This window comes from Benincasa hispida, chromosome 2 (assembly GCF_027475165.1).
Source record: "Benincasa hispida cultivar pf3 chromosome 2, pf3_genome.v1.1, whole genome shotgun sequence".
NCBI lineage: Eukaryota > Viridiplantae > Streptophyta > Magnoliopsida > Cucurbitales > Cucurbitaceae > Benincasa > Benincasa hispida.
This window is the reverse complement of record NC_143479.1, coordinates 61,229,591-61,256,857: the sequence shown is the minus strand read 5'-3', so window position 1 is coordinate 61,256,857 and position 27,267 is coordinate 61,229,591. Positions and strand designations below refer to the sequence as shown.

Genomic DNA, 27,267 nt, shown 5'->3' with positions numbered 1-27,267 from the left:
TTGCTCTTACGATTGATACCAGTATTTCGACGTATCGCATTTTTCAAACCTGAAGTGAGTGATACGACACTGAAACCAGCTTGCTAGAGAAAATGAACGCTTCTTCTTCTTCCTCTCCTCTTGAAGTTGAAGACAAACTCTCTGTGATCATAATTTAGGTATCGTTTTCGACGAGCAAATTCTCTAATTCACTACATAAAAATCATGCGAATGAAGACAATCGATCTCAGAAGTAGAAAATTGAACTCTATTCAAGAATTTACACTACTTAGAAGTAAGACCTAATCGTTCGCCTTACTTGGGAAATTTGTTTCCTATTTCACAGGTCGCTTGCATTTGGGAACCGTGGTTTTCGGCCGCTTGCATTGCATTGGAGTCACTGTGCCGCTAGGTTTGTAAGGCTAAAGTGTCTTCTCGATGTGAAAGGCGACGAAGACTTTGCTCTTCATTTTTCTACAGTCCCGTGTATGTCTGTTTCTTCATAAAGACGCTTTTGAGCTTTCTTTATAAAGTAATCACTAATTAGGCGAAAGCCATCAGTTTTAAGTTTTCAGTATCATATTTAGCCGTTGGATTGTGTACTTTGAATATCTCATGCCCAACGTTGCCCGCGGGAGAAAAAATGAACTGTTATTCAAAATGGGGTTTATGGAAATATACTGATATGCACTGGCAGCGTCTTTGCTTCAAGTTTAGCATTGGGGATGGTTGATCATTTTCTGGAAGTGGCTCTCCCACCGTCCGTTGAGCAGTTTCTTTTTCAAATATGTAAGCAACAGAATCAGCCACTGCCTGATGCCGAAGTGCAATGGGCGTTAGCTTCAGTGGAGGAAGAAGCGGCTCTCCATGCCCTCAATAGGATCTCCTGCGGCCCTGTTTGGAACCTTAGTGGTTTTATTCTGGATATGGTTCGTAATGATCCTTATACTTCTCCTCAGAAGAAGATGGTTCATGTTTCTCCACACCAGAGTCCTTCCAGTTGCCACGTTTCTCAGCTTCAGAGTCCTCCGACTTGCTCTGTTTCTACGCTTCAAAGTCCTTCAACTTGCTCCGTCTATTGCCCCCAAGGTTCTTTGTTTTCCCTTTTTCGTGCCCCTGTTTTCGCTTTTCTGAAATAAGCATTCTTCGTACGTGTATGTTTATTCTTAAGGGTCGAGGTTGAGACATATTCTGGATGATATGACGTGTCTGCCTGTATTGAGCTCCTGTTAAAATCATTACCTTTAAAACAGGCATCACCAAAACTAGGAAATCTGTCGCTTTGTCTAGTCTTTCTTTCAGATTGGTAGTTAGCATTCAGGAACACAGAGTCCGTGTACAAGAGTCTTGCTGTATGAAGATACATGCTTTTATTTGTTTGGTCCCCAGATATTGGAATGTTGTGCCAGTTATTTTTAGAGAATACTTTCTGTAGGGCTAGGAACTGCTGAGCAAGCAAACATTCAGCCGGCAATGCCAGAAAAATCCAGAAGCTTTTCATCTTCGGTTTTAGATAGAGCAAAGGTTCCACAATTTGTGGCTTTGGGGGAACTTGAGTTTAGAAAGGCATTTTTAATACTGAGTTACATTGGAGGGTACACAATTTCTTGCATTTATATTTATTTTGTTGTTAATTTACATCCTTTTATGCGGAAAATGAAGTGGTTTCACCCCTTAATTCTTGCAGAGAAAGCCTTGAAAGGGTCACAACAGCAGATCAAATTCAAAGTCTGAGTCAGTTGTCCATGGAAAAGTTTGAGGCTGTAGTTTGGAAAACATTTGGTGAAAAATACGTTAAGAAGGAAGACAGACGAGTGGTAAATTTGATTATCACTTCTAATTGCTGCACGATCATTTTCGTTTATGCCAAAACAGCATGAAGGGTTAAAAGTAAAATCTGCCTTTTCTTTCTAAAAGAGGTGCTTTTAGCTTTCAAATCAGCGTGAGCACTGAAGATACCTCCAGTTGGTGCTAATTGATCAATGGTCTAACTACTGAAATGAAGTCAGAAGGTCGAGGCTTTTAATAGACTGCATGGAATTCCACTTATAAAAATCAATTTAATGGTAATTTTTTTAGGGACGCAAGAGTCTCATTGATAAATAAAATGGATAGATCACTAATTCTGGATTACAAGAAAGATTGCCAACCACGTGATAAATATTTTGGTAACTTAGAATGTCAGACAAATCGAAGGCCGTTGTCTTGTTTTCCTTCTCGCTTATTTTTTCAAATTTTGAATTGGGTATGGCATGGAGTCCCCTGATAAGTCACCAGTTATATACAAATATCAGAGGAGGGATAGAAAAGGAAAAGAGTTAGTTAGAGGAGGGGAGGCATCGTCCAGTGGGACCACAGACAATTAGAGTAGGGAGTATATATAGTTGTACGTGTGGTATAGTGGGTCATCTTGCTTTTGGAAGTTAGTGTGGGAATCTTCTCTCAAGAGTGGGAGGAAGATGTAGACCCTTAGTTATGGAAATAGTAGGATTATTAATAAATATTAGTATGGTTACTAGAAGGGGCATGTTATTAATTAGATAGTAAAAGTGTTAGGGCTTTGAGTTATAAATAGAGGGAGTGGGGTTGAGAGCAAGGTGTGAAGAATTTTGTAGTGATTTCTTTGTTGGAAATTTTGGAGAGAGTAGCCCTCTCGAAAGACTATGGTATATTGTAGTTTTTTCATTGTTATTGCAATATATATTTTTATTCTTATCGTTCTTTGTTGTTCTTTGTGTTCTTGAGTACTCTTGTTAGGTGGTAGAAGATTAGTTTGTAATATCTTCAGGTATCCTTTGAATTCAATAACAAGTTCTACTTGATTCCTATCATCCCCCTGTCATTTTTTCCCTTTTATTACCTGTCTTCCAATTTTGGAATCCACTTTTGTAGGCCCTTGGCCCTCCCTCCTTTTGGGGATTTGATTCCATATTACTTTGCTTTCCATTCAAGTGTCTTCTTACTGATAGAGAAGCTTCACATGTCTCTTTGTTGATCTTTTTTTGTCACTAGTTTTGTTTTTACCATAGGCTCAAGGATGTCTATTTGTGGAGTTCCAATTCTCTTGTTGGTGTTTTTCCCTCTCTCCCTCCTGCGTGGTTTTTTACTCTCAATCCCTATTTGTTTTCTTCATTGTGGAAAGAAAGTTAGAGTACTCAATAAGATAATTTTATGTGTCTGGTAGGTAGTACAAGGGAGAACACTATATATTCTATACAAAGAACTTCTTCTATGCTTGCTACGTCCTCACTGGTGTTTTGTGGAAACATCCTTCTGAGAATTTAAACCACATGCTTTGGAAATTTAATATTATAACATTTGTTTGGGACGATTTCTTTTTGGAGACCATTAGGGCCTTTGGTTTGTAATTGATTGTGTTTCTCGATGTTGGAGAAAGTGTTTTCATCATCCATTATGGACAACAAAATTTTTAAAGGTATGAATAGTCCTGAGGAGGTGTGAATTCTGACCAAGTTTAATGTTTTGTTGCCGATACGTATCTTAAAGCAATATCAAGTCAAGAAAAGTCAACTGGTAGGCTTCAGCCTCAATTTTATTTATAAACAATGGGGGAAGGACTCGAGAGCTTCCCAATCTCTCCTCAATTCTCTAAAGAGACCCAATTACAAGATCAATGCAAAAAGATATTCCCCTGCCCCCAATATAAATAAAGCAAAGCATAATAGACTCCTGGTCCCTTAACTAATAATCTTCTCATGGGCCCACAAGACGTCATCATAGAGAAATGCATGTCGAGTTACATGTAATCTTTAGACTATCAGTGTAGTGGTTGCATGCTCATTGCTTTGCAGATCCTATGCCTCTGAGCCATTCTATGAACTGACTAGCATCGAAGCATGATTATTTCATTGAAGTCCTATGAAAGTCCTTGGGTGACTTTGGAATGAAACTTTTTGACCATGAAGTCCTATTTCATGAAAACTTTTTGTTATGTATTATTTTTTTTTTTGTATGAACAACTATATTTTTGGCTTCCTCACGAGTCCTCCCTGGGGAATTGGTGGATGATGGGATATTCTAGTGTGAAGGAAGCAGCAAGGATTCTTAGAAGTGAAGCACCACTCTTGTATAAGATCATCAATATAGTAGTGGGTACATTGACTGTATGAAGAAGTTGAAGTAATCAAATCATAAAACTGCTAGACTGGTGCAGTAGATGATTACATATCATAACCTTTTTTGTTTTCTTCACCTCTTGTATAAGATCATCAATATCGTTGTGGGTACATCGACGTATGAAGAAGTCGAAGCAATCAAATCATAAAACTACATGTGACATCTCCGAATTCATAACTTTTGGTAGAGAACCCCTAATCTTATATGTCTAAAAAGGGAGGTGAGGTGTGTGTACTAAATATTATAGACCAAATATATAGAGGTACATCATATGTATGTCTAAAGAGTACTCTTGAAAAGTTAGGGAAGAAAAAGAAAACACCAGAGTTGCGTGGAAAACCCTAGACCAGGGAGAAAAAACCACGATAAGAGTTTTTTATTTTTAATTCAGATACACAGTACACAATACAGGAACAGGTATAAATAACCAAACAATGAGAAATCCTAGACTGATAAAAGACAAAAACGCCCTTAGAGCTAAAATATAATTTCAACACTCCCCCTCAAGTTGGGCGTAGATGTCAATGAGACCCAACTTGCTAACACAGGTGTCAAAAGTCTGTCTGGGTAACCTTTTGGTGAGAACATCTGCAACTTGTTGACTGGACGGAACATAAGGAATGCAAATGCTACTGTTATCCAGTTTTTCTTTGATGAAGTGTCGGTCAATCTCAACGTGTTTGGTTCTGTCATGTTGAACAGGATTGTTTGTAATATTAATGGCCGCCTTATTATCGCAGTAAAGTCTCATCGGGTCATGACTTTCTTGATGTAGATCTACCAGATCCTTCTTCAACCAAATCTCTTCACATATACCCAAGCTCATAGCCCTGTATTCGGCTTCGGCACTGCTTCTAGCCACGATGTCTTACTTCTTACTTCTCCAGGTAACTAAGTTTCTCCACACAAAGGTACAGTATCCTGAGGTAGATTTCCTATCTGTAACAGAACCAACCCAGTCAGAATCTGTGTAGGCCTCGATACACCTTTTATCATGCTTTCTGAAAACCAAGCCATTTCCAGGAGAAGACTTCAGATACCTTAGGATCCGTGTGACTGCCTCCATGTGTCTTTCATACGGAGCCTGCATGAACTGACTGACCAAGCTAACTGTATATGATATATCAGGTCTGGTATGTGACAGATATATCAGTTTCCCCACAAGCCGTTGATCTCTCTCTTTGTTTACAGGAACATCATCTGCTGACTCTATCAGATTGTGGTTGGCTTCTATAGGTGTATCTGTAGGTTTACACCCTGTCATTCTAGTCTCTTTTAACAAATCGAGTGTGTACTTCCTCTGAGACACTGAGATCCCTTCTACTGATCTTGCTACCTCCATTTCTAGGAAATATCTCAAGGTACCGAGATCTTTTATCTCAAACTCATCTACCATTCGTCGTTTTAACCTGTCAATCTTTGCTGAATCATCTCCTGACAGTATAATATCGTCAACATAGACAATCAAGACCGCTATTTTTCCTTGTGCTGACTTCTTAGTGAACAAGGTGTGATCTGAATGCCCTTGAACAAACCCCTAAGATTTAACAAAGGTGGTGAATCGATCGAACCAAGCTCTAGGGGACTGTTTCAGGCCATACAAGGATTTTTTTAATTTGCACACCTGATTGCCAAATTGTGCTTCAAAACCTGGAGGTGGGTTCATATAAACTTCTTCTTCTAGTTCGCCATTCAGGAATGCATTTTTCACATCCAATTGATGGAGAGGCCAGTCTTGATTAACAGCCACAGAAAGGAGGACACGAATAGTGTTAAGTTTTGTCATAGGTGAGAAGGTTTATGAGTAATCCACTCCATACGTCTAAGTAAATCCTTTTGCAACCAATCTGGCCTTATATCTGTCGAGAGTTCCATCTGACTTGTATTAGACAGTAAAAACCCACTTACACCCTACGGTTTTGTGACCTCTCGGAAGACTAACCAGATCCTACGTTTTGTTAGTCTCAAGGGCCCGCATTTCCTCCATAATTGCACCTCGCCATTCAGGAATTTTCAGAGCCTTGTGCACGTTGCTTGGAATTATCACATTATCAAGGTTGGTGGTGAAAGCTCTAAATCTCGTAGACAGGTTACTGTAAGACAAAAGCTTGTCATAGAGTGTTTGGTGCACGACCTAGTACCTTTTCGCAGAGCTATCGGCAAATCCAAGGTAGCATCAACCTCAATCTCATTGGTCTTGTCAACCTGTTGATCTGTACCCAACTGTTGTTCATTTTCAGTCCCCTGAGCACCACTTGGCGCTTCATTACTGCCATCATCCCTGTTGATGGAGCAGATACCCAACAAAGACACATTTTTGGGCCCTAGGAGCAAATTTACTTTGGTGAGGACCATGATTATGGATGAACACGGTGCACCCAAAAACTCTAAGAGGAACATCAGGGAAAAGGCAAGTGGACGAGATGGATTCTTTAAAATGTTCTAAGGGGGTTTGGAATTTGAGCACACGGGAGGGCATTCGATTTATGAGATGAGCTGCAGTAAGAACAGCATCCCCCCATAGATACGAGGGTAAGGATGCAAGTATCATGAGGGATCGGGCTACTTCAATGAGGTGACGATTTTTCCGTTCGGCCACCCCATTTTGCTGAGGTGTATAGGCACAAGAATTTTGGTGGACGATTCCTGTAGAGTTTAAGAACTCACGAAGGGTCTGATTAACAAATTCACGCCCATTGTCACTTCGAAGAATGGCGATTTTGGTATTGAACTGGGTTTCGACGGTGGTGTAAAACTGTTGAAAGACCGTCGTCACTTCAGACTTGTTTGTAAGAAGAAACACCCATGTAAGGCGAGTGTGATCATCGATGAAGGTAACGAACCACCGTTTACTTGATACCGTTGTGACATTCGAAGGACCCCAAACGTCACTATGTATCAGGTGGAAGGGTCGGGAAGGTTTGTAGGGTTGTGAGGTAAAAGACGCCTTAGGCTGCTTAACACGGATACAAACATCACATGACAAAGATGACACATATTCACATTACGAAATAAATGGGGAAATAGATATTTCATATAATGAAAGTTTGGATGTCCAAGACGAAAATGCCATAATAAGAAATCAGTTTTAGTAATAGTAAGAGAAGACAGTAAACAAGTGCTAGATAAACTCCTAAAAGAAGCATCTTTGGAAAGAAAATAGAGCCCCATATTGTGTTGGGCGGTGCCAACCATCTTCCCCGAGCTCAGGTCCTGAAACGAAACATTATCTGGTGAGAACACAACTTTGCAGTTTAAATCTCTGGTTAACTTACTGATTGATAGCAAATTATACGACATTTTTGGCACATGTAAGACATTATGCAAAATCAGTCCTTGAATTGGGGATAAGTGACCCTTTCCTGGAACGGGGGCAAATGACCCATATGCAATTCTTATTATCTCATTTCCAGCACTTGGATAATAGGAGAGGAATTGGTGGTCAGATGATCCAGTTAGATGGTCCGTTGCTCCGGAATCAAGGATCCAAGATTCATCTCCCTCAGCAAAGAAACTAAAAGAATGGGGAGTACCTGACTGTGCAATATTGCCGATTCCAACCGTACCTGGATCCACCTGGCTCGTCCCTGGAGGGGCACCATCAACTGCTTCACTAATGAAGGCTCGATCGGACTTAGATTTGTCGTTCAGAGGACGCCGCTTGCCATTTGGAGGTCGGCCATGTAATTTCCAGCACTGATTTTTCGTATGCCATGGTTTCTTGCAATGCTCACATATTGGAGGGGTCTTTCCATTCTGTTTGTCATTTTCTGAACCCGATGACTTGACTCCAAACACAGCAGAGTCCAGGGTATTAAGCGTTGTACCATTCATAGCGCCGGTTTGATCATCTTCTAATCTGACCTCTGAGCAAACTTCCATCAGGGACGACATTGGTCTTTGTCCCAAAATTCGGCTCCGAACACCATCAAACTTCGAGTTTAAGCCAGTCAGAAAATCATAAACACGGTCAGCCTCCTCAATCTTCGAATACTGAACCCCCGTCAACTGGGCAATTCCAAACTATTTCCTGACATAGATCCATCTCTTGCCACAACAGTGAATTTATTGAAATAGGATGTTACGTCGAGTGTCCCTTGCTTGCACTTATGTACCTGTTTTCTCAAGGTATACAGACGTGAAGCATTCTGCCTCTTCGAATAAAGTTTCTGGATAGCTTCCCAGATATCTCGAGCAGAAGCTAAGTAAAGAAGAGGCTTCCCGATCTGAGGCTCTATACTATTTATTAAAATTGAGCGAAGGAGAGAATCCTCCCCCTTCCATATCTGTTCCTGAGGATCCCCAGGGTTTGGTTTGGGTATTTCTCCTGTTAGGTATCCAAACTTGTGTCGCCCCTCGAGAACCATCCTCACAGATTGTGACCAAGATAAGTAATTCTGTCTATTAAGTTTTTCGCCAATAGAAATTCCTGCAGAATTGCCTACAGACCCATACATAATGTTTGTGAAAGGTAAAGTGGAGTAAGTAGTTACCGGAGTTTCTGAACATAACGGAACCCCCGGGTATGTATTTGGTAGAAAATCTGTTGATGGATTGGCCGAAGATGTAACGGCTGCCCCAAGTGCAGAAATTTGCTGCTGAAGGTTTGCCAGTTGCTGTTGAACACTAACAGTCCCACCAAGAATCGTTGTAGGTTGTTTCTGCCCATAAACCCCTGAAGATATCGTTTCTGTCGGTGTGGGAAAACCAATGGGAGGAGCCGGCTGACCAGAGGGCAAATAGCGGGAGACAAGAATTTGCTGTAAGGGGTTCGGTTGGATCGGCTGGTTCAAGTGGCGTTGTGGGTTCTGGTAGACCGACATATTGGGCATATTTGGAGGGTTCGGAAGACACGATGGCTCTGGTAGATTAGGAGATCGGGTGTGTTCGGAGGGTAGGAAGAGCTGGGTAATGTCGGAAGGGAAAAAACCGGAGAAAGGGAAGACGACTGACCTGGGAAATTTTCGCCGACGGGATTTGGAGTGGAATCGGGTTTGCGATCTGTAAAACCCGACGGTTGGAATACAGAGGATGTCGAAGGCAAACGCTTGTATCTGGGCTGGACTAGCAGCGTATGGTCGAGTCTCGACGGCAGCGGCGACAGTGTGGTTGAAGTCGTCGACAGCAGCGGTGGGGGTCCTCCGACGGCAGTGACGGTTGGATCGATTAGGGCTGGTTGGATCTGAATTGATCCAAGTAAAGACCGTAGATATTGGTCGACGGTAGCCTTAATTTCAGCACTGTTAGAATTTTCTCTTGGAGTTCCATCCCCTACTAGAGTCGATGACTGAATCTCTTCTATTCCAGCGACGTTCTCATCACCATGCTCTGATACCATCTTGAAAAGTTAGGGAAGAAAAAGAAAACACCAGAGTTTCGTGGAAAACTCTAGACTAGGGAGAAAAAACCACGATAAGAGTTTTTTATTTTTAATTCAAATACACAATACACAATACAGGAACAGGTATAAATAACCAAACAATGAGAAACCCTAGACTGATAAAAGACAAAAACGCCTTAGGGCTAAAATATAATTTCAACAAGTACCTTTAGTTGGAGTGTAATTTTTCTGCTGATAAAACTCCTCTATTTTTATTCCCTAGAGAACCAAATAGTTGGTGAAGGGAAGGTATGTATTAGATATTATAGAGACTATATATATGTCTAAAGATTTACCACATTGTTCATCTCATGAGAACTCTCAAGTGGAAGACTATGTATATGTGTCTAAAGACTATATATATATGTCTAAAGATTTACCACATTAGTCATCTCATACTACCAATGTGGGACAAAGGTAGCCTATACTACCTTAGTTCCTAACAATACCCCATCCCTGGAAAGCTGACGTTCCGATGGCTAGACCGATAGTACTTCACTCAGAAACACCCGGTCAGAACCCTCCGCTGGTGCTATTCTCTGGCACGTCGACGCCGGCTCTGAAGTACACCTCGGAGAAAAGCCAGCTATTGAAGTGTGAGAGAACCAAGCCACTTAAGTACCACATTGATCATCCCATTCTAACCAATGTGGGACAAAGGTAGCCCATACTACCTTGGTTCCTAATAGCTTATCTTACTTTCCATTTCATTTGGAAGTGTCTCTTCTTTAACTCAAACCCCCTTGAGCTGAGGGTTATTTTCCATGGGTTCAAAGTGAGAATTCTTTAACTCAGAATGGTCATTGCTATTTTCGATGTCCAATGCATATCAGCTTGAAACTGTGATCTTACTTGAAGATTTTTTAATATATAAGTAGCTTCGTATGATTTCACTTCAAAATCTATTCAAGGAACATCTATGAATTTGCTATTAGGATGACCTATTATAAGCTTCTGGACAAATAAAGTTTATGTTGATGTCATTCTACTATGAGCATTTTTTGATGGATTCTGATATGTTGAGCAATTGAACACAGCTCATCTTTAGCATTGTAGATACAAATCCAGCACAGATCCTCAGCCAAAAATTAGAGTTAATCATTATATAACATTACACAACTAACTGTTATTCTAGGCTATTTTAAATAATAAAGCAGCTTCCATTAAGATGAATGAAAGTATGAAAAATAGCTGGGTCTATAATGAAAAAAGAAAAGCCTGAACACAACCTACTAGGTCGTGATGTTGTGATTTTATTGCTAGATTGCATTGTACAAAAAGGAGCACATTGCTATTTTATGGGAACCATGCTGAACGGTACCGCTTTTTTAATTATCTGAACCTAAATTTTGATGAACCTTTTGTTTTGTGAGTTTCTAGCTGTTATAGAGCTTGAACTTGATTATTGGAATAAATCTACCGTTCACTTGTCAGTTGGTTATACTGGGAACTTGTTTCTGTGACACATTCTGAGGTGGCACTTGTTGTTCTTATGTACTCTCTCTCTCTCTCTCTCTCTCTCGTGCAGTATGTTGATTGGGATCGTAGGAAAACACACATTTACCACTGTTATGTTGCTTTGGATGGGAGGTACATGTTCAAGGTCAGTGTACGCCAGTAGTATTTAACCATGGATAATATTGCACATATGATGACTTATCCACCAATTTGGCTTCAAGTTTGACTCTCTTTTTTTTATACTTTATTTTTTTATGTTTGCTGTCAACTTTTATAGTTAGTGTATAAATGCCATGTCTTAGTTGCTGTTCTATCTATCCCAGATAATCCCCCCTCTTCTGAAGATACATTGATAGGTTGAGTTGAAAAGATACACTCAGTTTTAAAAATACCTCGAATCACAGAAATTCAGTTCTCAATCCTAGATCTTAGTATTACTCAAAAAGATCGTTGTATACCCCAGATAATATTCTGAAATGATGGACTACAAATTTTCAATTTTCCTTTCAGATTTTTTCCAGCACAAAGCTACAACTTTTAAAGTAATGATCAGAATAATTTTACTACATGGTAATGGAACAGATCTTTTATATTCAAACATTTCTTTTCCTTCCCAAATAGTTGGATCTTATGCAAATTTTTAAGCTCACACGTAAAGAGTTTTATAGTATCATTAAAAGATTAAATTTACCATGAAATTGAGCCTTGGTCTTTGGTTCAGTGGTGATTTTACAGTACAGACAGCAACCATGCGGATAATAAATTGAGACTTGAACCATTAAACTTTATTTTTCCACGTGCCTTTTTTGGTTTTTGCCCAAAAAACGTAAATTTGACAGTCGCAAGGAAATGTTGAACTTTGTCGTGAAAATAATTGTATTTGTGTTTAATGTCAGGCGTCAAATTAATCTTAGTGGTTCTACCCAACTTTTGCATAGACTCTCTCTCTCTCTCTCTCTCTCTCTCTCTCTCTCTCTCTCTCTCATATTTCCTCCATGCGTGCTTGATTACTAATTGACTACGATACCTGCATTTGTAAAGGTGAAATAGGAGGCCTTTGCTTTACTAAGCTTAAGCTTTTAACCTAACTTGCATGGAATTTGGCTGACACTAAATTGATGTTTAATTATTCTTTTATGAAGGTGTTCTTTTATCTTCCTCTTTTGTCCTTTAGCATTGCCGATTTTGATGGATGGACAATATTGAAATAAATAAGCCAACTTACCCAGCATCCCAAACCAAAATTTAGCAATCAACATTGTAGGTGTGTTCAACTTTTTTTTTCCAGAGGGGAATGACTTTACGTGCAAAATCTCTATATTTATACGTGCTGTATACAATAAACAATTATTTGCAATTGTGTGAGTTCAATCTTCTTGGCAATGTCATTCACTGTTGAAGAAGTTTCTGAGTTGCAGTTTCACATGGAATCTTTGTTCAGGGTCCATTTTTGAACGATACTAGAACTCATCTGCAAAGGGTTTTAGGCGATGACAATGTTTTGATGGTCAAGTTTGCTGAAGACGTAGCTGATAGATATTCAATAAGCCATTCTGGTGGTTCTTTTTATGCTTATAATAAGATTGCTAGAGATGGCATTGTTGTTGGATTGCGTCGATATCGTTTTTTTGGTGAGTTTTTATGATGCTTTTTAATGGATTCTTTTGTTGTGCTTGTCTCTACCGGCAGCATTGACAGTCACCATTGTTGTATTTGTTTCATTGTGCATGTTGAATACAAAACTTTTCTTATATTTCTTATGATGATTTTACAAGAGGGAGCATCCCTTATATATACACCTATGATAGCTAATTAAGGAAAACATTATAACAATAAAAAAAATGTACATATGGAAAGAATAAAAATAAACCCAAATTACAGGGAATAAAATCATATGTATAAGGTAAGAGGTGATTTCTCATATTCAACACTCCCCTTCAAGCTGGGGAATATATGTTGATTAAGTCCAGCTTGATTTTTAAGTCTTCAAACATATTCTTGGAAAGGGCCTTTGTTAGTATGTCAACAATTTGCCTCTTGGTAGGTATGTAGTTGAGTGAGATGCTTTTGTTTTCAATTTTTTCTTTAATAAAGTGCCGATCAATGTCCACATGTTTTATACGATCATGATGGACTGGGTTTTTGGCGATCTTAATAGTAGCTTGATTATCACAGTGTATCTCCATTAGTTCTTCTGATTTGATTTTAAGTTCAGATAGAATGCTTTTGAGCCACATTCCTTCACATATTCCTTGATCTAGAGCTCTTAGTTCTGCTTCGGCACTGCTTCTGGATACTATAGATTGTTTCTTGCTTCGCCAGATGACTAAATTTCCCCAAACAAAGGTGCAATATCCGGAAGTTGACCTTCTGTCTATTTTTGAGCTTGCCCAATCGACATCTGTGAAGATTTTGATGTTTCTTCTCTTAGATTTCTTGAAGTATAATCCCTCTCCTGGAGTTCCTTTCAAGTACCTGAGTATTCTGTATACAGCTTGTATATTGTCTTCTGTTGGACTATTCATAAATTGACTTACAAAGCTAACTGCAAAACAGATATCAGGTTTTGTGTGAGTTAGGTAAATCAATTTTCCAACTAGCCTTTGATACTGATCTTTGTTAACCAGTTTGTGATTGTTTTCTTTGATTATGTGATTGTTAGTGTCAATTGGAGTATTCGCAGGCTTGCATCTAAGCATTCCAGTTTCTTTTAACAGGTCAAGGACATATTTTCTTTGAGAAATGCTCAAGCCTGTTTTTGAGCGGGCTACTTCCATTCCTAGGAGGTATTTAAGGTTGCCTAAGTTCTTTACTTCGAATTCCTTGACTAAGAGAAGTTTTAGATTTCTTATTTCTTCTTCATGGTCTCCAGTAAGGATAATGTCATCTACATAGACAATGATAATTGCTATTTTACTTGTGCAAGAATGTTTGACGAAGAGAGTATGGTCAGATTGACATTGTGAGTACTCGTTTTCCTTTACCGCTCTTGAGAATTTATCAAACCACGCCCTAGGGGATTGTTTTAGGCCATATAGGGATTTTTTGAGTTTGCATACCTTATTTATGGTTTGAGTAGATTCTACACCGGCCGGTATATCCATATACACTTCTTCTTCTAAGTCTCCATTAAGGACGACATTCTTTATGTCTAATTGGTGAAGAATCCAATCATTATTCATAGCTAGGGAAAACAGGACACGAATAGTATTTAATTTTGCTACGGGGGTAAATGTTTCTTGATAGTCAATGCCATAGGACTGGGTGAATCCTTTGACGACGAGTCTAGCTTTGAACCTATCTATTTCTCCATTAGCCTTGTACTTGATGGTGAAGATCCATTTGCATCCTACTGTTTTCTTTCCTGGAGGTAGGTCTATTATTTCCCATGTGTGGTTCTTTTCCAAGGCCTTTATTTCGTCTAATACAGTTTGCTTCCAATTGATGTCATTGAGGGCTTCATAGACATTGTTCGGAATGTAAACTTGGGATAGTGTGGTTATGAATGCTTTAAACTTGGGAGAGAGGTTTTTGTAGGACAGGTAGTTTTGTATGGGATGCATCGTATAGGTTCTTACCCCTTTCCGTTTTGCAATAGGAAGATCAATATCTTCATTAAGTGTTTCAGCTGTGGAGTTGGAGACATGATTTTCTTGTATTTCGGTTGGGTTTTGATCGAGTACTGGTGCATGTTCAAGGGTGTTCTTCCTTCTAGTATAGACTATAGGGTCTTTCCTACTTTCTCGTGGGCCTTGATTGAGAATATCTATTTCATGTATATAAGGAACATATGGAGCACTCTCTTTAAAGAGATCTAGTTTTTGGGTTTCTTTGTTTTCCAGAAGTTTTCTGTTTTCTATGAGGGTGGAAGGTTCAATGGTGTCTTGCTTTTTGAAGTAAGGTTGAGTTTCAAAGAAGGTTACATCCATGGATGTATAGAACCTTTTTGTAGTTGGTGAGTATTATTTGTATCCCTTTTGGCTTGGAGCATAACCGAGAAAGATGCATTTTATTGTCTTAGGATCTAACTTACTCCTATTGGGTCTATGATCTTGGACAAAGACTGTGCAACCAAATATTTTTAAAGGGACTTGAGTAAATAGTCTATCATGTGGAAATACTTCCTTAAGTTTTTGTAAGGGAGTTTTGAAGCCTAATATTTGAGAGGGCATTCTATTAATAAGGTAGGTGGCTGTTAGAACCGCTTCTCCCCAAAAGAGGTGGGGGGTGTTAGCGTGATACGTTAAAGCTCTAGAAACTTCTAGGAGGTGTTTGTTTTCTCTCCGCAATTCCATTTTGTTGGGGAGTGTTAGGACATGTACTCAGGTGAGCAATACTTTTTTCGTTTAGAAAATTTTTCAAGGAAGTGTTAAAATAATCCTTAGCATTGTTAGTGTGAAGAATTTAGATTTTGGTGTTAAAGAGATTGAAAATCATGGCAAACAGATTCTGGAATATGGAAGTAACTTCAGATTTTTCTTTCTTTAAAAATACCCAAGTAAGTCTAGTGTGATCATCGATAAATGAAACAAACCATTTAGCTCCTGTTACATTCTGAACTCTACCAGGTCCCCAAACATCACTATGCATCATAGAAAAGGGATAAGAGGGTTTATATGCGCTTACGGGATATGAGGATCGGGCCAACTTTTCCATTTCACAAGACTCACATTGAAACACCTGAGAACTTTTATTGAAAATATCTGGAAACATTCGTTTTAAATATAGAAAATTGGGATGTCCTAAACGATTATGCCATAACATTATTGTACTATCATAATTGTCTTTAGAAGCAACAAAAGTAGATGTACTAACATAATCATCTTTAGAGACAACAAAATTAGATGAACTAGATGTACTATCATAATAGTCTTTAGAAATAAAACGAGATTTGCTAAGACCCAACTCCTTGACTTGAGGCTTAAGAGCATTTAGTATGTAGAGACCCGAGGTTTCCTTAGCATTGCCAATCTTCTTCCCCGAATTCAAATCCTGAAATATGCAATTATGTGAGTAGAAAGTTGCACTGCAGTTTTTCATATACGTTAGTTTGCTTATGGAAAGAAGATTGCATTTAAGATTTGGGACATGCAACACATTTTCTAATACTAGATCTTTAGATACAAACACATTTCCAGTTCCCATTACTTTAGAATAGGTACCATCGGCAATCTTTACAGTAATTTGACTGTTACAATGTGTGTAGTTAGTTAAAAGTGAGATGTCACCTGTCATATGATCTGATGCACCAGAGTCAATAATCCAAGTACTACAATTTTCTTTGGTTGCATTAAGGGCCCAAAGAAAGTTACCTGATTGTATCATTGTTGCTATGCTGGTTTCTGATGTTTTTTGAGTAGGTTTCGGTTGGCCGAATAGTTTTTGGAGAAGGTCCAACTGCTCCTTAGTAAACACATTATATTTAGGGTTGACGTTACCTTCTGATGATGTACTTGCTTGATAGGCCTTTCCACGTCTGTCTCCTATACCTTTGTTAGGCTTCCAATCTGGAGGTTTTCCATGAATATTCCAACACACTTCTTTAGTGTGTCTTGGTTTTTTACAGTGTTCACACCATGGTCTTGGTTTTCGTTGTCGATTCTCAGTTCCTGTGTAGTTCTGGTTTCGATTGTAACGGTTATCATGAATATTTGTATGTACCTCATTACCAAGGTTTCGAGCAAGTAAGGCTGATCCTTCAGGTTCTGAACTGGCAGTCACTCCTAACATTAGTTTCTTCCTGCTTTCTTCTCTTCTCACTTCTGCAAAAACTTCTCTGATGTTAGGTAATGGTTTAATAGCTAAGATTCTACCACGTACCTCATCGAGTTCTTCATTAAGGCCAAGCAGAAATTTGAACACTCGTTTCCTTTCAACTATCTTTTTGAATGTAACTTCATCTGCAGCGCATTCCCACTTATGGCTTTCAAATACATCCAGTTGCTGCCAAAGTCGAGATAGTTGAGTAAAATAGTGAGTGACTTGCATATCCCCTTGCCATAGCTCATGACTTCAATGTCAAATGACTCTGCAGTATTTTCTTGGTCAGAATAAGTTTCACGACCTGCTTCCCAGATTTTGCTTGCAGTTGAGAAGAGTAAAAAAACCATTACCAATCTCTGTCGTCATGGAGTTGATTAGCCATGACATAACTATATTATTTTCCGCTTTCCATGTCTTGTATCTTTGATCAGCTTGGTCTGGGATATGATTTTTGCTTGACAGGTAATCTTCCTTTCCTTCTCCACATATGAACATCATAATTGATTGTGACCAATGCAAGTAATTCCTTCCATTTAATTTGTGATTAGTAATTGGAAGTACGGTCCTTTCAGTATTGTTAGAATTTATGGATGTCATAAAAGATTGTTGATTGGCAAAATAATTAATTAAGCAGGAAATAGGAAAAAGGAAAAAAAAACGATGAAAAACTGATAAAAAAAATCGGCCAGACCCGAGATTTCACCCGATCTGACCCAGAAGACTTCGACCCGGTTCGACTCGACTCCGTTCACGCGACCCGTGCAGTTTCTGACACATTCACTTGCGGTTCCGTCAACCCGACCCGACCCAGAAGACGCTGACCCGACTTCGTTCGCTCGACCTGGCTCAACTGAACCCGTTCCCTCGAGATTTCGTCGATGATGCTGCCGCGATTTCGTTTTCGGCAATCTCCACCCACGATCCGCGACTACTCATGATCGGAGATGAGACTTTTGGGAATCGGCACCCACGGTCGATGAACGTGTTGTGGTCGTCGGATGAACGTTTTTGCTTTAGAGAATGTGTTTCGGCTGTGAATCATCGGTCGAAGACTTTGTTCTTCAGATTTTCGGATTGTTGGTTGGGTTTAATGCGTTTTTCTTCGGGCGTGAAGCTTCACGCAAGGAATCGATGGAGCTACTAGGTATGTTTGAGGTTTTCTGTTTTCTTTTCTAGGGTTTCGGACGTGAAACCTATAGAAAAGATTCATAGGGTTGACTCTGATACCATGTTGAATATAGAACTTTTCTTATACGATACCATGTTGAATACAAAACTTTTCTTATATTTCTTATGATGATTTTACAAGAGGGAGCATCCCTTATATATACACCTATGGTAACTAATTAAGGAAAACATTATAACAGTAAAAAAATGTACATATGGAAAGAATAAAAGTAAACCCAAATTACAGGGAATAAAATCATATGTATAAGGTAAGAGGTGATTTCCCATATTCAACAGTGCATGATGACTTTCTTCACAAATAATCGGATTTTGGGTTCAATGGTTAGTATGGATGCATGAAAGACCTTTGTTCAGCACATTGGTCCAAGTGTATCGATACTTGGCTAGTTAAATCCGTTATCTTATGCCTGGTTGTGTTTTTTGTTTTCATTGCTCATGTAGTAATATTTTTGGGCATTTACGTAGTTATGTTCTCCCGAACGTTATATTGTCATCCAAAATTCAATACACGTGTAATCACCGCAGGACATTAGTAGAATGGTCCTAGGTCTTTGAGACAATACCTTCTAGCTATTCTATCTTCACAGACTATACAGTATTTTAGCTGCAGTCTGCATGTGATATTTTCATCAGACCAATGATTAAGATTCAGAATTCTAGGTTCTTTTTTTTGCCATTACTGACTTTTTAGCCATTTTCTTATGTTTTCGTGTATGCATTATGGGGTAATTTTTATTACGATGGTTATGTTTATGAAATAGTTTTCAAAGATGGTGGGAAGGAGGAAAAAAAGAAGAATCCAACCACATCAGCTGTGAAATGCTATTTTGTCAGAATGGAGTCAGATGCGTATATTGATAAGATTGAACCTTATAAATTATCAAATAGAACAGTTTTTGAAGCTCGGAGTCTTTTCATGCATGCACATATGGTGTCTAGTGTAGCAAGCTACATGGCTAGGTATGCTGGTGATAGAGATTTCATATGTTTTTCTTGGCAACTTCTATGCCATTGTCCTGAATGTTCTTAATTAGTAATCTTATTTGTGTTATATAGGTTTTCACTCATTTTGTCGAAGACCCTAAACCTCAAAATTGATTTATCTACTGTAAATGTTCAAAGAATCGGGGATATACCCTGCAAAGTACGATACTCTACCACTCCTGCCTTTTGGTGGAGGGGATGGGGAGGGGGAGGGGGCGTACAGTTGAAAATTCAAATCCCTCTTACTCCATCCTTCTCGTCATAATGATTATGGACTTTTTTGCTGCACATTCTATTTATGGCTACTTATTTTGGTTTTTTCCAAGCTGTAGGATGTCTATGGTAATGTCATCTATAGAGATGGAAAACCTCTTATACATACAGACGGAATGGGATTTATATTGGTGGACTTGGCTTTGGAGTGCCCTATGAATGTATTTAAAGGGCAGGCAAAGCATGATGCTGATCTTAAGGTTTGTGATTTCATGTTTATAAAAAATTAGACAAAAAATAAAAATAAAATTTTTTCCTAACTTGATATGATATTTCAAGTTTTCAACTTGAACCTAGAAATAAATTAAGTTTGCAATTTTTACCATATCTTTCATTTCCACGAAATTTCCTTACTTTTTTCTTTGGGAAAAAAAGCATAAGTAAAAATATATAAAGAAAAAAAAACCACTAAAAATCAAGCATTTTACTATTAACCAAAATCAAGCCTTCCACAAAATTATGCTTGGTAATGTGCAATGCTGACCACTGAAAAAATCTCTAAAAAATTATAAATTTCAACAAGGATCAAGCTCTATGGTTTTCTTTTGAAGCCCCATTGCCAAGTTTTTGCGGGAGAATTGATTATCTTTTGCCTCTTAGAATCAAGGTTTTATACCTGTATAAGTAGCATTAGTGTCAATTATTATTTATATCTTAAGGTTAGTGATGTAATACCAAATGACTGAATTTGAATGAATGTAATTCTCTTCCTCAAAATGAGCGGAGATGCTTTATTTATAGATGAAATGATTATAAGCTTGTAGAATAACAAACTAACTAACTACCTATTTTAACTAACTCAGTATTACTTTCAAACTCTCGTTCAAATTCCACCCTCCTAAAATCATACTCAACCTTGAGGATGACAATTAGGACGCCAATTGGTAGTCGTCGGGGGAAAATAAGATTTGAGATCGGCAACATTGAATATTGGATTAATATGTAGGTCATAAGGTAACTCAATGCGATAACTTAGTTTGCCATCGGTCTGCGAATGAGAAGTAGAGCTTAAATGTAGTCTTCCACTTATCCCTCGACCTTTTTCGAATCTGGTGGTGTTCACTCTTCAAGTTCTCTTTTTAAAAACTCAAGGTTCCTCCAAGTTGATCAAGTAGATCACTTATTCGAGGAATTGGAAAGTGGTATTTCACAGTGATTCGATTGATGGCTTTACTATCCACACACATCCTCCAACTACCATCTTTTTTAGGGGTAAGAAGGGTTAGCACCGCACATATGCTAGGGCTTGATTGAATGTGCCCCTTTTCAACAATTCTTCAATATGTTGGTGGAGGATCTCATACTCTTTAAGACTCATCCTATAGTGAGGAAGATGAGGGATTGCAGCACCCGGAACCAAGTCAGGGTGTTTTTGTATTTTTTGTCTCTTCAGCAACTACAAAGACCTAATATATCAGTCTCTCTGTTTAACAAACATTTTGCAATGTATTTGAGGATTAAAATCTCCTTTTGGAGCAATTGGCACCGTTTGGAGAACACAAGACACCCTATTACCTTCATCCGTATCAATATAATTGTCTTCTTCCTCATTATCTTCACTGCATCCAGCCAACGAATCCTCTTCTTTATCCACATATGCTGCTGTTTTTTGTTGGGGACACTCGTTAGACAAGTACCCCACTTGGCCACACCTTAAATATTTTCCCAATGTAAGCCAGTTTCCTTCTCACCAACCTATTTTTGCTTTTCTTTATTCTTTTCCTTGGATGAAATTGGTGGAGTAGGATGGTCCAAGGTACTGTTTACTCTTTTACTTACAGAAGCATCCCAATGAACTTTTCTTGAAGTTTTCTTGGAGCGTAAATCATTCAACTCCTCTATTGTTTCAGCATAACAAATTGCATCATCCAAAAAAAAAATAGTGTTGTAATTTTACCTTCTCTTTGATGTCCACCCGTAAGCCGCTAATGAATCCACCAAATTTGTTCTTGCTCCCAATCGGTGGAATCCTTCCACATAATTTGCCACTGCCCTTGTCTACAGTTTTGGTATTGTTTGTAAAGGGTCTGCTCATAATTGGGAGGAAGGACCTCTATTTCATTAACCACTTCATTTTTTCCCACGTTCGAATTGGTCTCTTTGCCTTGCCATTGCTGATTGATCTCCAATTGATCCCACCAAGTGGAAGCTCCCCCTTTTAACTTGAAGGCTACCAAACGTACCTTTTTGTGATCCAACGTGTTCATATAATTGAAAAAATTCTCAGTGTTCTTGATCCAATGGAGGAATGTATCGATGTCACGCTTCCCATTGAAAGTCGGCAAGTCAATCTTCACTTTGTAATCATATGAGTCACCTCGACCTCCATACCTCTCTTCTCATTGCCTCCTTGGAGCATATAACTCTTCTTCTTGATCATACTCACTCGAAGCATCCCAATCTTGGAATTCTTGTTGTCATTCTTGCATATTCAAACGTCTTCTGGGATCTTCTTGGAGCTACCCATGCAATCTTGGAGCTCTTTCTTGATGAATTTCTTGTTGAAATTGGAAATTTCTTGGTTGTCCAGCACCACGCTTACCTCTTCTTCCCCGTTCTTGCACGAATGGTTGAGCGTTCTCCCGATTTTGAGGTGTTGCAGCCAGTCTCTCAACTCTAGAGCGAGGGTTTCCATACTTTCTTGAATGCTAGTCACTGTTCCATGAATTCCCCCCAAAAGTTCTCAACGGACAGCAAGTGTTGTGTTGTTGTTTTTGGAGAGAGGGTGGGGGTTTATTCCACCTCTTGATCTTGGCACAGGTTGTCTCCTCCTCTCGGGTGGGCAGTCCTTCCCACCATTAGCCCGGATTCTTGGAGTGCTTTGATACCAAGTTGATGTTATACCAAAGGACTGAATTTGAATGAATGTAATTCTCTTCCTCAAAATGAGGGGGAGATGCTTTATTTATAGATGAAATGATTATAAGCTTGTAGAATAACAAACTAACTAACTACCTATTTTAACTAACTTACTCTTAGCTCACTTACAAACTCTCGCTACACCAATTAAGCTCACTGACGTTCTCGATTATCTTGTTCAAATGTACAAGTGGTGTTGATAAGAGTGAAATCTTTTTTTATTATACTTTGAGTTACAGCTCAATGTACTAAATATTTTGATACCGCAGACAAATATTTTTTTACCTACACACATGCCAATTACCTCTCTTGACATAAGGTTAACCTTGAGGCTAGAAGGCTGCTTGAAATGTCAATTAATTTTTTCTTGACTCCAGCTCATGAATAGAGTCGTAATTCCACGCGACCATAATATCCTAAGTAGAAGTTTTCATCAATATTTTGACAAGAATATTTGTTGTTCATCTATATTACCTACAAACATGTTAGGAATGATTAGCTAACAAAGTCAACAACTGACCTTGAGATCTATTATCCCATTTTCTTTATTTTATTTTATATTTTCCTCGATATGAAGTTTTATTTCCTTTGAAAAGTAACTCAAGAAGTATTCAGCATATTCAATTTATTTGTTGAACCACATTCACTGTAACCTTGTCTAAAATCTACTGCTGACCTATTCAGATAGGGCAACTTCCCACCCCACCTAATATAAGAATAGGGGTTAATTGGGTAATTAAGTAATATTCTAGATTAATTCTCTTTTTATCCCAACTTGTAGTAAAACTCTATAAATAGGAACTTCCCCCTCTGGTATGAAACACATTATTCATTCTAATAAAAGATCAACAATCTTGATCCTTGGAGAGAATTCTCCTTTTATTTCCTTTAGGCTACATCACCACCAAAAAGAAGCATCACTGTTGGACGAAAGATTGGCTACCTGGGCAGTTACAGAATTTTATTCCTTATATATTTCTTGAAATAGTTTACCTAAGTTTTAATGGGATGAGATACGTTGGTTCCCTTTTCCCCCTCTATACACTACTAAGATGTATGGCTTCTAATATGGGAGAGGGACCCAATACATAAAAGGAAAATGAAACTAAGGATAACATTAAATCATTGATGATTCACATATTAAACCAATACTCTCGGATTAATTATATCTTCCATTGCTCGTTAGTTGATCATTCTTCTAAATTGTACTTTTGGACGTCCTTTACTGTGAAGACAATATTTGGATGTGTGAGAGACATGGATAAGTTTTTCCAACAAGGGTTTGGTATCGTTCCTTATTTTTTGATGCTTCATCTTTTGCACTTCCAATTTCAAGTTTGGTTCAGTAGATGTCTTAGTTATTTTGCATCCAAGTAAACCCTTTTTCTCCAAGTAATTCTATAATATATTTTCTTGGACTCACAAAGATACCTTTTTTGGAACTCACGAACTTCCTTCCCAGGAAGTACTTTACTGGTCTTGGGTTGTTGATTCGAAAAACACTTGCAAGCTTTTTCTTTAAAGTGGTCAATGTTGCTTTGTCATCACACACTTCATGAAACTTGGAAAGGTTGATTTTCTAGAAAAGACACTTTCCATACTCAAATATTTTTTTTGTCTGAAGATCAAAAAATCTATATCCTTTTTGGCCAGTAGCATGGCCCAAAAAAATATATTTAATATCCAGATAACCTAATTTTGACTGAAAAGGACTTGGAATATGCACATAACTTCATGTATATCTTAGCAAATGTGTTACAATGCATCGGTTTAAATCTTTGCATGTGAATCTGAGAAAATCTATATTGTTTAGTCGAGTCCCAGGATATGATGTCTGTTTGTTTTTTTTGGAATTTGTCACTTCCCTCTGCTACCTTGTCTTCTTTGCATAATGTTTTTTTTTTTTTTTTTTTTACCTTCTCGCATTTTTTACTGGTTATATTTTTCTAAAGTATGTAAATTCGGTAGAGAATTCCTGCTTTTGAAGGATTTCAGAATAAGACTTTGCAACTAACGCTTCCAGGACTTGAACTGCGAGAACCAGTAGGTGTATCTTGATTTTCTGTTTAGTTTTCATCGAATGTGTGGAGTTTATTTTTATGTGGACACTTACTTTTATTTGATTCTGTTTCTGTTGGAAGCCCTTGCTAATTCAGTTCCGACTTTTTTACAACGGCCTTGCAGTTAAAGGAACATTTCTAGTGAATAAACAGGTATAGTTTTCTGGTACAAGAGGAGCATGAATTATATGCTTTTTTTTTTAATATCCATTTTGCTCCTGAGTTTTGTAGTAACGATTACTCCTTAATTATAAGCTACGCTTGTAGGTAATTAACCGCATATGTATGTATTGCCTTCTTTATTTAGGTTCTAAAATTTTCTCCATCGAGTATGATTATCCATTTCTGTACCCAGAAGAAGTGATCATGATGCTTTATATTCCAATATCATATTCACGGTTACTCTTCTACTATTACAGAGCATTTTAAAAAGTCATGATCCATGAAAATGTGATGACTGGGATTTGTAAATATATTGACACATATAATTGGTGTTTCCATTTAGAAAACCTACTTCGGCTCTATCATTATTCATTGCTAATAATTTATTTGGGCTGAGAAAAGATGGCCATTCTTTGTGTGGAGGATAATCATTTTGTTTTATCTTTATTTTTTGATAAATTGTGGTGGCTATATCTAATATCTATATTTATTTTCAGAAGTGAGTGTTGAGTTACATCTGCAGTATAATAAGACATACAACAGTGGGGTTATGTGTTGATCATGCGGCTTATGCCAATCAGTTTGTGAATACCTGTTTACCAATGAGTATTGGATTTCCTGATGTCTTCATGTTTTTTTCAAACCGTTGTATAATTGAATGCAACATCAGTATCTTTTGTTTGGAACTTTTGTGTGCAAGTCTCACAAATAAAGAGATAAATAGAGAGGCCTTCAAGTTACCAATATCATAACGTGAAATCTGATTATCGTATGATTTTATAAGATTTATGCAATTAGAGAATTCCCCTCCTATTTGTATTGCTGTAATTTTCTTATAGAATCAATGTTTCTGCTATGTTTAATTCTACTGTTTCTTGTTACTCATTGTTAGTTAACATAAAATTTTCAGCTTCCTTCTAGAACAATTCAAATTCGCAATTCTATGATCAAAGTTGAAAACGATCCGGATCTTGAAAATGCTGAAACAGAGAATTCACTGGAGTTAGTAGGGACCAGGTATCCATCATTTTATTTTATTTTCCCCTATTTTGCGTTTGGCATGCTAATTGTTAAATGTCAATTTCCTTTCAATTTGCCTTATTTACATGCCCAGTGCAAATTGGAATGGTTCATGATTTTTCTTAACTCTTGTTTCAGATGAAAGTATCTTGATTTTGAGGGTATGGAATCTTTGATATAGTTACCAATTGTGTATCAATTTCTAGAGAGTTGCAATTTTTTTATTTTTTAAATTTTTAAATGAAGTTCCATAAGATTTCTAAATTCTGTTACCTGCAGCTCTAGGGACGTGATCTTCTTATGAGAGAAGATGATAGTTTTGTTATTATTTTGTATTATATCTGTTGCTGCATCGAAATTTTTTACCATTGGAAATAGGAAATTTATGTTTGAGGATAATTTAGAAAAAGCAATTGATTCTGCTTACAAAGAATTATTATTATAATTAATTATTTAATTTTAACAAAATGGTTCTGTGGGCTTTTTTTGTTGGACATACCAACCAATGATGGTTGCTAATCTCTTTAAAGGTCTTATTGCAAGTTCCCCTGCAATGGCCTTTTACTTGTATTTACCTTCAAAGAGTTTCTGAATAATGTGGCAGTTTCCTTTCTCTAATCATCTGTCAGCAATCCCCCGAAGAGGACATTTCTTTCAAGAAATTTAATAGCACTCTTGAACTATGGAGGTGTCCCGAGAGAGTATTTCATGAATATCCTTGTGGATTCTTTGAAAGATGTTCAGGGTGTTTACTCTAGTAAGCGTGCGGCTTTAAGAGGTATTAGTCGTAACTGACCTGGTTTCTTTTCATCTCTTTCAAACTAACGCGACTTATTTATTGTTACTCTCTCTCGGTTGATCTCTTGCAGTATCCATTAACAATGGTGATATGGATGACTTTCTAGTTGCAAGGATGATTTTATCTGGAATTCCTCTTGATGAATCATACTTGCAATATCGGCTGTCTATGCTACTGAGGGAGGAGAAAAAGAGCTTGAAAAGTGGAAGGCTTCACGTGCCTGATTGTTATTATTTAATGGGGACAGCCGATCCCACCTGTACACTTGAAAGCAGTGAAGTCTGTGTTATCCTGTACGTATTACATTACATGCATGATATTTCAATTAGTTTTAGTTGATTCCATTGAAGCATTGAGGTAAGCGTTGTAATACGTGTTAACCCTCTAGTCAGCTTCATAGCTAGGGGAGGAGAAATGGAATGACGATAAATATACATGTTAAAAATAAAAGAGTAGGGAAGAGAATAATAATACAGTTACGTGGAAACCCTGATACAGGGAGAAAAATCACGATAGAGACTAATTTTTATTATTAATTCTGATACATAAAGTACAAGAGAATAAGCCAAATAAATAGACTAGTGGGAAGCCCTAGGGTACATATAATTACTAAAATACCCCTAGGGTTACAAGCTGTTTTTCAACACTCTCCCTCAAGTTGGAGCATAAATATCAATAAGGCTCAACTTGCTGATACAGTAATCAAAGCTTTGTCTCAGTAACCTTTTTGTGAGCACATCTGCAATTTGCTGATTTGAGGGAACATAAGGAATGCATATACTTCCGTTGTCAAGTCTCTCCTTGATGAAGTGTTGGTCGATCTCAATGTGATTTGTTCTGTCATGCTGAACAGGATTATTTGCAATACTTATTGTTGCCTTATTATCACAAAACAGTTTCATTGGAAGGTCATTGTCTTGATGAAGATCTGACAACACTTTCCTCAACCAGATTTCTTCACATATCCCTAAACTCATGGCCCGATACTCAGCTTCCGCACTACTTCTGGCCACAACTCCCTGTTTCTTGCTCCTCCAGGTCACCAGATTACCTCAAACAAATGTGCAATACCTAGATGTTGATTTTCTATCAACAATAGACCCTGCCCAATCAGAATTAGTGTAGGCTTCAATGCAACGTTTATCAGACTTCTTGAACATTAACCCCTTACCTGGTGTACTTTTCAGATATCATAGGATGCGCTC

At 37.9% G+C, this 27,267-nt stretch overlaps 1 protein-coding gene across 3 annotated transcripts; it reads left to right on the top strand.

Annotated features, from left to right (window-relative positions):
- LOC150038059 (putative RNA-dependent RNA polymerase 3) lies at positions 1-27,267 on the top strand. 3 transcript variants are annotated; one of them, XM_090311247.1, is made up of 15 exons: positions 1-158; positions 326-465; positions 541-1,068; positions 1,415-1,574; positions 1,667-1,796; positions 11,025-11,099; positions 12,396-12,585; positions 18,667-18,865; positions 18,962-19,049; positions 19,222-19,362; positions 23,990-24,064; positions 24,163-24,234; positions 25,154-25,260; positions 25,893-26,041; positions 26,133-27,267. In XM_090311247.1, exons 3-15 carry the CDS (start codon positions 705-707, stop codon positions 26,399-26,401), a joined length of 2,019 nt encoding a protein of 672 aa, XP_090167373.1. In that variant the 5' UTR covers positions 1-158; positions 326-465; positions 541-704; the 3' UTR covers positions 26,402-27,267. The 3 variants fall into 3 exon arrangements, with proteins under 3 accessions (XP_090167373.1, XP_090167372.1, XP_090167374.1); XM_090311246.1 differs by having other exon boundaries at positions 326-1,068; XM_090311248.1 differs by having other exon boundaries at positions 326-1,068; positions 25,868-26,041; positions 26,133-26,271.